Source organism: Dipteris shenzhenensis, chromosome 16 (genome assembly GCF_047967505.1).
Source record: "Dipteris shenzhenensis isolate YYH24624 ecotype China chromosome 16, Dip_SZ_1.0, whole genome shotgun sequence".
NCBI lineage: Eukaryota > Viridiplantae > Streptophyta > Polypodiopsida > Gleicheniales > Dipteridaceae > Dipteris > Dipteris shenzhenensis.
In genome coordinates, this window is record NC_141611.1 from 40,626,713 (window position 1) to 40,636,997 (window position 10,285).

The 10,285-nt window shown below is 43.9% G+C and overlaps 1 protein-coding gene across 7 annotated transcripts; it reads left to right on the forward strand.

Moving 5' to 3' along the window:
• Positions 1 to 4,676: 4,676 nt before the first annotated feature.
• LOC147892954 (E3 ubiquitin-protein ligase DIS1-like) lies at positions 4,677 to 8,727 on the forward strand. Of its 7 annotated transcripts, none has more exons than XM_087386932.1 (4): positions 4,677 to 4,746; positions 6,219 to 6,609; positions 7,251 to 7,637; positions 7,964 to 8,727. In XM_087386932.1, the coding sequence occupies exons 2-4, from the start codon at positions 6,403 to 6,405 to the stop codon at positions 8,282 to 8,284; spliced, it is 915 nt and encodes a 304-aa protein (XP_087243058.1). In that variant the 5' UTR covers positions 4,677 to 4,746; positions 6,219 to 6,402; the 3' UTR covers positions 8,285 to 8,727. The 7 variants fall into 7 exon arrangements, with proteins under 7 accessions (XP_087243058.1, XP_087243057.1, XP_087243055.1 ...); XM_087386931.1 differs by having other exon boundaries at positions 4,682 to 4,960; XM_087386929.1 differs by having other exon boundaries at positions 4,682 to 4,960; positions 6,222 to 6,609.
• The last annotated feature ends 1,558 nt before the right edge of the window (positions 8,728 to 10,285 follow it).

Genomic DNA, 10,285 nt, shown 5'->3' on the forward strand with positions numbered 1-10,285 from the left:
ACAAGATAGGACAGTATCTTGTCACTATTGGCTTTCAAATTTCCAAGGCAGATTTCTCACTCTATGTGAGAAAAACAGAGAAAGGTATTATGCTGCTTGTCATTTATGTTGATGATTTGATCATCACAGGTGATAGTGATGAAGATATCCTTTATGTGAAAATGCTATTGAAGCAGAAGTTTGAGATGAAGGATTTGGGAGAGCTGCGTTATTTCTTGGGCATTGAGGTGATTAGATCACCAAGTGGGATACAGCTCTTGCAGAGGCAGTATGGATTGGACATGCTGTCCAAATATGGGATGACAGGCTGTAAGCCTATTTCAGTTCCTTTGGAGCAGAATGTGAAGCTAAGCACAGATGCAAGTGAGCTTCTGAAAGACCCTACTATGTATAGACGCATAGTAGGAAGTTTGATTTATATGACTATTACCAGGCCAGATTTAAGCTATGTTGTTGGATTGGTAAGTCAGTTTATGCAGGCTCCAAGGAAACCGCATTTGGATGCGGCTAGACGCATACTCAGGTATGTGAAGTCCACATTGCAGTATGGACTATTTTATGAGGCTGGGGTTCAGATACAGTTGCATGGATACACTCATGCTGATTGGGCTGGTAGTACTTCTGATAGACGATCTACCAATGGATATGTGTTCTCTTTTGGGAGTGCTGCAGTCACCTGGAGCAGCAAGAAACAGCCTACAGTTGCCTTGTCGAGCACAGAGGCTGAGTACAGGGGTGCAGCAATGGCTGCATGTGAGGTAGCTTGGTTGCATAAGCTACTTTATGATATGCATCAGTCTACAGATGGGCCAGTTGTCATTTATTGTGACAACATGAGCAGTATACACTTGGCAAATAACCCAGTCTATCATGCTAGAACAAAGCACATTGAGGTGCATTATCACTATGTGCGGGAGAAGGTTTTACTAGGTCTTATTGATCTAGTTTATGTCAGCACAGAGGATCAGGTAGCTGACATATTCACGAAGGCATTGGGCGCAGAGAAGCTGTGTAAGTTCAAAGACCTACTTGGTGTGCAAGGATTCGGATTGAGCTCGAGGGGGAGTGTTGAGATATTGAGCTCCACTCGCGATATGCCAGGGTGACCATTGTGCATTTATGTCACCGACTTGTTAGCTGCAGATGCGGTTGGTACACCGCCCACGAATAATAGCTGGATGATAGCTATCCTTATCTACTCTAGTTTGTGGCTCAGTTAGTATGCCACATTAGTTAGTTGAGTTTGGTTTGAGACCCACATATAGGGTTCTTCTATTTCTTTGTACTTGAGTTCTTTTGGCTTTCACAACTAAGAAGAGGAAAACTGTTTTCAGCCTCCACCTGTGTGTGTATTCCCCCATTGTGTATGTGAGAAAGCCGCAAGTGAGACTCCTTCCCTCTCTCCCACTATCTTCACACTTAGTTCCTATAATCAAACACGCAACTGAGGTCAGTTGCAATCCAAGCAAGAGGGATGTTACGAAAATTATATTTTCTTATATATCTTGCTTTGGATATTATTATTTTAGTCAAGTGTGACTATGGCAAAGTACTCCATAGGAGCGCATCGGACGCGGCGGGGGTCCTAGTGGATACTTTGTGTGGTTAGTTGGGGATGCCTGACTAGCTTGTGTTTTGCCATGCTAGATGATCCGTATTGTGGGTGATTCCATGTTAATACTGATGTTGCTAGTGTTATTGGTGTTGTGCTTGATTATTGTGCTTTGAGCGCGGTTATGTTGGGATCGGTTGATTCGGTGATTCGCTCGATCGATTGTTAATAACTAATGTAATTGGCGGTTTGAGTACAGGTGATGGAACTCATAGCGAGGATTGGAGTTAGTGCGAGGGTACCAATCGAGGTGTCGCACAGCGCATTATATATGGCCATGGGCCAATTTTGTATTTGTTTTATTATTGCAAGTTTGAGCAATATATTTTGTTGAGGACATAATTCATTTTGGGACCTAAGATGGCTATGTAAAGCAAATCCCTCATTTTTGGATGAGAGGGATAGTTTTGGCTCCTTGGTGCTTTCTTGTCGTCTTTTCTCCTTGAGAAGTACAATTTGCACACGCGAGTAGTCACCATCAATTTTCCAAGTGACTTGGAATGCCACATTTTGATCTCCACAGGGTGTTCATAAAGATTATGCCAGCAAGCTCTAACATGCCGTGTTAGATCATTATGCCAATGTGCCATCAGCCTAAGAACATGGCTTGGAAAGACGATTTGCTGAGATGGCATCAGGAAAACGAGTCGACCGTTGTTGCCAACAGTCGCCGTCACATTGGTTCCCAACCCCCTGAACCTTGACGCACGGGAAAAGCCAGCTGTCACGTTGTAGTTGAAAGCACTCGCCATTTTTGTTTGCGGGAAAATGTTGGCACAGGCATTTCCCAAGGAGCCTGATAGCATTCATTTAAGGCCCATCAAGGTCACTGGTGGACTGAGATTAAATCTCAGCCGTCCATTCGCAGGGCCCTAAGACCCGAAATCCAGTTACCCAAAACTCCGACCAAACCTGATCGAAAAATGACGAATTTTGCCTCCCAAGGACCTTGATGGCTAGGAAGGGCCACTTGTCGCCCTTTCTTGGTCGAAATCCGGTCGGATTCCGGCTCCCGACCTCCAGCCACTCATCGGAAATCCTCCTAGCTTCACCTTTGGCATGTCAACAAAGAATTCTAGCATGCCAAAAAAGAAGTCTGGTTTTTTCCTCGTGTCTGCAAAATTGCAAACGTAGGAAGGAAGCAAGAATGGATTTCCATGATAGAATCCTCTCTTATCAACAATTAGAATGATGAGCTTGGTATAATTAGAGCTGGAAAGCTAGCAAGTAGAAAATTGGGATGCTGGAATCGAGGAGAATTGGGTGGAAGATCATCATCTTCGTCATCATCAGGCTGATTGTTTTTCTCCTTAAATTGAAACGATGGTGAAACAAAACCAGATTCACGCAATGATGCTGAGCGTGTCGAGCAATTCAGGAGGTGGAAATTGGAATTGAGAACAGAAGAGAGTTGGAAAGAGATCATCATCGCCAAATCAACGACGAGTTTGAATCCGGATCATCCCTCAGTAGTCTCGACTCCCGCCTGATCAGCAAAGAAGATGGTGAACTTTCAATTTTGAACTTTTGAAGAATTCTGGTAGAAGAATTCGGATCGCATATTTTGCCGGATGATGAATGATGATGGATTGTCGTGCTCCATTCAAATCGAAAATGCTCTCGAACCTCACTGATTGAGACTCCTGCTCCTGGGTCATGCGCCCGAAAGAAGGCAATGGGCGTGCGCGAAGAAGAAGGGAATGCCTTTCGTACGTAGGCTGTGCGCCTCTGGAGAGTCTGAAGTCTGGAGTTTGGAGTCTGGAGTCTGGAGTCTGGACGGAGGGCTGGGAGTTTCTCTTTCGGATCTGCGACAATCGTGATGATTCATCGTGATTCCTACCGACTCTGAGGTCCGGATCGCGACCTCTGCCCACCGGGGAAGTCGCGTGTACTGAAAGCGTGTTGCGGAAGCGTTCCTTCTAGGTAGTTCGCACTTCAACTTCGTTGAAAGCATGCAGAATTTGCGGAAGCACGCATCTGAGATTCTGAATTGCTGTTCTGATAGTAGATAGCAAGCTCACGAGTCACACAGACTCACACTGTTGCCTGGCAGTGAGCTCACTCTTCTATGTAGGCTTGCAAGGTTGACGCCGCGTCCGTAGCACAACGCAGGGACCTGCTCTTATGTCTTTTCACTCTTGAGAGCTATATCTGCTATACTTCTGTCTGTGTTTAGACAAAACAGGTGCGAGATTTAAATGCATTGAAAAGGAGTGCGGAGGACTATTTTGCAATCGCACAGAGCGCCCGGATATTATGCTCAACCTTCAATGCCGCACTAGACGATACGGAATTCAGTCGGGGGAATGGAGGAAGACACAAAGGGGCAGCGTGGGAGGCTGGGAGGGAGAGTCTGGGTCCGGGGACTACGACGGTTAGGGTCGAGAAAGGTTGAGCAAACGAGTGATTCCGGAATCGCCATGTATTTTGATGAGCCCGAGGGCGCGCGAGACGGCAGGCCAAAAAGCCTGCAGGATCTCAGGATTCACAGGATTGTGCGAGCAGGCTCGAGCTCCATCTGCATTCGAAACAGGAAGCGCTGCATTCCGAAAGAGCATCATTCCCTTGCAGCATTTGTTGCTTTCAAAGAGCCTCATCATCATTCCAGCAGCAATGAGACGCGCAGAAATTGTGTGTCTCTCTCTGTGTTGTGAACCTTCTCGCGCCGCGGGTTTTTACTGCTGCTGCTGCATCCAATGAGCGAAACGCACAAAATGTTCGCTTGCAAAATGTCGGAAAACCTCTCATCAGATTTCTGGAAATTCGGAGCCGCGGAGGATGGACTAGCCAAGCACACGGCAGCAACGACGATTAAACAAACCGAACAGAGGCCGTGATTTGTAAAGACAGTATTCATGTGCTTTGGCTGCAGCGTCAGGGAGCTTCTGGGGAACGGCAACGGGGCTTGAATTTTGGAATTTAGGCGCGGAAACGCGTCGCTACCATCGCTAGCAGAGAGAGAGAAAGACGAGGTGAACATGCACTGTGGCGGCTGTGCACGGACGCATTATGGCAGAGTGCAGAAAGAGCCGATTTAAACGCATTTTGCAGGGCGGGTGGGAGGAGGAGAGACAGCCAGGCGATTCATGAGCAGCAGGGCGGAGACTTCGAAAGCAGCGAAACGTCTAAATAAGGTGCAGCAGCAGCAGCTCTGGAGCTGCGTCGTCGTGGTCGTCGTCGCCGTCTTCTTTCTAGTTCTTCCCTAGTGAATTCGAAGCGTCGATACCCTCTACTAGACAGAGTGCGCTTCGCTGATCCAACCCAAAGCTCGCAGAGGGTTTATGCATGCAGCTCGAAGAGCAGCAAGGGTCCAGCAGGGCGACGCCAAGAAAGGAACAAAGCACACAGGTGGGTGATGCCCAACCATAGCGTGATAGGGGGAGGTGGGGAGAGAGAGAGAGAGACCAATACGCAAGATCCAAACATTCCCATCATATTCCGGAGCTTTCGCTATGGTGGGATGGGATGGAGAGAGAGCGAGAGAGAGAGAGAGAGATCCAATCCGATCATAGCCATAGCCAGGAGATCATAGCCATAGCCAGAAGCGCTTTCTCGCTCTCTCTAGCGCGACAGAGAGATCTCGAATCCGACCATCGCCATAGCCAGAAGGGCAGCACAGAGACAGAGACAGAGAGAGAGAGAGAGAGAGAGAGAGAGAGAGACACCCAACACGTGACACTGCTCTGTTGAGCTCCTGGCTATGGCGCTTCTGAAGTTTCCCAGCTGTGGGTTTGTGTGTGTGTGAGAGAGAGAGAGAGTTCACCAATGTGTGTGTGTGTGTGAGAGAGAGAGAGAGAGAGAGCGCAAACCAAACCAATGCTCTGCAAAACCCCTGCCTACCTCATTCATTCTTTGGCTATCTATCGCCTTCGTCCTCTCCCAAGCTTGATTGGGGACGAAACGATACAACTTCAATCCCGCGCATATCCTGCTTTTCTTGCTCTTCAGACTCGATTGCCCACAGACCTCTATTTGCGCTCCAGGTGCTTATAGCAAGACATGTTTCTCTGGTTTAGTCAATGCGTTTCAGGGGGAAAAGCAGGGACCCTAAATTCTTTCAGACTTCCGTTCCCATAGAAGGGTAGGACGTGGATTTCCGTCGTTTAGGCTCCAGGACTTGACGTTTTTTAAAATCAGACGTTGAACGAGTGTTTAGATCTGTGATTGAATCTGTGGCTAATGCTGATAAAAGAAATTCCGCCAGAGGGATCTTGAACCGGAAGGCTTCAAAATTGAAACCATAGTGTGACTAGGCAGGTGCTCCCGGTGCGTTAATGCTATTTCGGTCGATATTCATAGGAGGATATGAAGACGAGAGTTTTTCCCTCTTGCGGAGCTTTTCTTTTCTGGGTTCTGCTGCGTCTGAATTTTGTTTTTTAGTCATACGCAACCTCAGGAAACGTGAAATTACTGGGTGCTATTGAATATCTGGAGAAGCCCAGGGAAAGGTCGGAATGGGAAGTAAGATAACTTTAAACATGTATTTTAAAACGATGTATGTCGTCTCTGTGGGTGCGGACCTGACTTTTAGATGTTGCAGTAGTGCGTTTCTTTTACTAAGCTTAGCGGGTAGTTACTGATTGGCTTTTCCACTTAATCATCACAGCAGAAAAGTGGGCATCAGAGTTGCATACAGCAGCAGGACTTCGCCTCTATATAGACCTCTCGGCAAGATGCTCTGAATTGTGATCAGTGATTGCTATGGGTGTTTTTAAATTGCACACGTTCAAGCTGTAAACTAAAATTGAAGGTATCTTTGGTTGCCATTGAGTTGGCAAGAGACTATAGAAATGGGTGAAGGACGCAGCTGCTTCAGTTCTTTGGAAACATGGGCTCATGATGAAAATGCTCCTATTACAAAAAAGCTGGATAAGACTGAATTGACCATGGTACAAGCTTTGAAATGGGGAAAGGTGAACTCAAAGCTAAAGAGTAACGTTCACGAGCTGCTGGATTGTCCTGTCTGTACAAATTCAATGTACCCTCCCATTTTCCAGGTTTGCTTTTCAACTTTGACAGGATATGTGTGGCATACAAAACTCTGTGGGTGCCTTGGATTGTTTGAAGCTCTCTTTTTAGTTAAAGTCTTGTTCCTTTGAGTACAATGTATTATATTTTCCCAGAACTGCTGCTACTAGTTTTTCTAAACTGCCATGTGTCGACTCTTTTCATGTTTTCGAAATCAGGTAACTGCAATCTACATTGGCCAATCCATGGTTGGCATATTGTGCACCGGTTGCATAAAGTTAGCAAAATTAAGCAAGGTGTTTTTTGTACTCCATGGACCCTTATAAATGTTCATCACTTACCAAACAATGGAATTCCTTTACCTGAGCAATCCTGAACCTGCATGTTTTGAATGTGTCATGGTGTTCTTTTCTTTTACTTAACCCACGACTCTTAAATCTCAATAGGACACATCGGACCAAGGTAAAACTTATTGGGAATCAAATTGCTCATTTTGAAGTATGGATGATACCAATTTAAAGAAATAGTGCTGGATTGAGCCTGGTCCTAGAAAAGAGTGCTTAAAAAAACAATTCTGACATTGCTCCTAGTCCTATTTCTGTGAATTAGGGCTTTCTGGAGAAATGTGATGCAAAGTTTTCTGATGATCAGTTTGTACCTCTGATTGCAGTGTCCGAACGGCCACACTTTGTGCTCAGATTGCAAAGCAAGAGTCCACAATCGATGCCCAACCTGTAGATATGAGCTAGGAAGCATTAGGTGTTTGGCATTAGAGAAAGTAGCTGCAGCTCTGGAGCTGCCATGCAAGTATCAATCGTATGGCTGTCTGGCAATCTTGCCCTATTACAGTAAATTGAAGCATGAGAGGCTATGTGCTTTGAGACCGTATACTTGTCCTTATGCAGGGTCTGAATGCACCGTAAGTGGGGGCATTCCAATCCTTGTTGCTCATTTGAGGGATGATCACAAAGTGGACATGCATACTGGTTGCACGTTCAACCACCGCTATGTGAAGTCGAATCCAGAGGATGTTGAAAATGCAACATGGATGCTAACGGTAAGCTGCTCTTTTATGTGGGTTATGTTCTGTTGTGTTGTTATATTCTTGAAGTAAGGTCTGAATGTGGGACCCCTCTTGTAATTTGTGAATGAGGGAGTGCCAAAAAAGTCTGTAGACAGCTCATCTTTTTGTTTGCTTCAGCTCTTCTTCAAATTTTTAGTCAAGTCTCTATTCTCATGCTACATTCTGGCACTCCTAATGGCAGTACCCTGATTCCAGTTTCTTAATAAGAGCGTGGTGGCCCGTCCACTGAGCATGGTGTTGCATGTGCTGTGGTGAAGCCCTTTGGTACTGAGTATGCTTTATTGGTGATCGTATGCCAGGTATTCAACTGCTTTGGGCAGCATTTTTGCCTTCACTTCGAAGCATTTCAGCTTGGTATGGCGCCTGTGTACATGGCGTTTTTGCGTTTTATGGGTGATGATGCTGAGGCAAAAAACTTTTGTTACAGCCTTGAAGTTGGGGCTCATGGGCGAAAAATGGTATGGCAAGGAGTTCCTAGAAGTATCCGGGATAGCCACAGGAAAGTGCGTGACAGTCATGATGGGTTGCTTATTCATAGAAACATGGCGCTATTTTTTTCTGGTGGAGATAGAAGAGAATTAAAGCTTAGGATCACTGGATGTATTTGGAAGGAGCATTAGATGGGTGCTGTCCACGTCTACCAGTTGCATCACTTCTGGAAAGCATAAAGGGCTACCAACTTTCTGCTACTAACTTATCATCAGCCTTTTATTTTCAAGATTGCCATGCCTTTCATCAGCACTGTTACCCTGGACTCCTAGGAAGGTTAACACGCTGTAATACCACTAGCTGCATACCATTGTATCGAGGTCAGGCTAGTGCTAATTGACCCAAAGAAGGGGCCTTGGCACAAATACCACCTTCTGGATTGAAAGCCATCATAACTAAGGATGTTGTACAATAAAGTCAATCTAACTGTGCTGGAGAAAATCAAGCTATACGCTGCTTTGTATGATGAATAGCTGCAATTGTTTTGCAGGTATGATCTTTAGTCATCACTCTGGGCAACCCAGAGATCTTCCAGTGGTCATAACTCTGCTATACAATATTCTGGAATAATTATCTGATATAGTGGTGTGGTTAAGTCAGTTAGAAGTATTAAGAGCTTGGTGCACTGTATCCAAAATCTTTTGGTATGCTCTAGTTCATGGTAAGCAACATTCGGTTTTCTTTTTCAGACGTAGTTTTCAATTTCTTTATTTGAAGTGAACTGCGTAGCTAGTGTGAATATGAAGGTTAAACCTCTGCTTTGGTGGCTTTCTTTTGCTTCCTAAAATAAGGTACAAAGGCTTTGCATGTTTTGTTAGCCATTCCTTCATGGAAGCCTATGGGAGCAGTTTCTTGGAATCAGTAACAAAGACCTTGGAACTGTATTTGAAATGGGTTAGAAGATGACTGAGGAATGCTTACGATCATTATAGGGCTCTCCTACAAAATAGAAGGGGAAAAAGTTTGATACATTAGCATAACACTGAGTTTGAGCATAACTCTGGCATCCTTTCAGAGATTATAATCGCCTTATTTACGTCAAACCCTACACTTTGGAGCTGTTAATGTTTTTTCATGTGCCAAAAATACCAAGGAGAGTTAAGCCCTTATCATCCCAAATAGTAACAATAGAGGTGGCCTTGTCTCATTTGGTTTCTCAGCTTGTTTTTTGTGGTAAAACCTTGATCAACCTGCTTCTCAGATTTTTATCTCCTTCTTCAAGTTATGTTTTTTCATGTGCCAAATACGAAGGAGAGTTAAGCCCTTATCATCCCAAATAGTAACAATAGAGGTGGCCTTGTCTCATTTGGTTTCTCAGCTTGTTTTTTGTGTTAAAACCTTGATCAACCTGCTTCTCAGATTTTTATCTCCTTCTTCAAGTTATGTTTTTTCATGTGCCAAATACGAAGGAGAGTTAAGCCCTTATCATCCCAAATAGTAACAATAGAGGTAGCCTTGTCTCATTTGGTTTCTCAGCTTGTTTTTTGTGTTAAAACCTTGATCAACGTGCTTCTCAGATTTTTATCTCCTTGTTCAATTTTGGCAAAGTCATTGGATAACAAGAACATGATAAAGGGACTTTGTTACACGCATGAACAGCAACGTGAGACTCCATTGAAAATCATGTCACCTAATATAAAATTTTCAAAATAAGAACTCGTCAACAATGTGCTATTTTAAGCTGCAGGGCATAGACTATTGACCCATGAATACCTTACAAACCAATGAATTTTGGAGGAAATTGATGTTTTTAAAAATTAATATTCTCCAAAGCAAACATGAAGGGAGAATTGAATTTTCTTAATTTTGATTTACATGAATACTAAGTCATAATTGGAGGAAAAGATACTTGGAACCTTTACTTTAACCAAAAAAGAAAAACAATATTTGGAGGCGATTGTTTCTTGTTACTAAGAATCGAATCCTTAAAGTAGATGTAGTTTTACATGATTTTAAGATGATACTGATTATACTTTTATTAGACTATCTTTGGTTGAGTCGGCATTAGAATGTGGTATGATGTTCATGCATTTAATTATATTTGTGGGGAGAATTTATTTATTTATTTATTTATTTATAAAACTTGTCATTAACAAAAGATACAATTTTAGAGTGTAATAAAAACTTAACGA

Bases quoted from the DNA above. Each gene is read 5' to 3' on its own strand.
- LOC147892954 (XM_087386932.1), top strand. From the start codon at position 6,403: ATGGGTGAAGGACGCAGCTGCTTCAGTTCTTTGGAAACATGGGCTCAT. The intron at 6,610-7,250 runs GTTTGCTTTTCA...CTCTGATTGCAG, and splicing joins TGTACCCTCCCATTTTCCAG to TGTCCGAACGGCCACACTTT. The intron at 7,638-7,963 runs GTAAGCTGCTCT...ATCGTATGCCAG, and splicing joins ATGCAACATGGATGCTAACG to GTATTCAACTGCTTTGGGCA.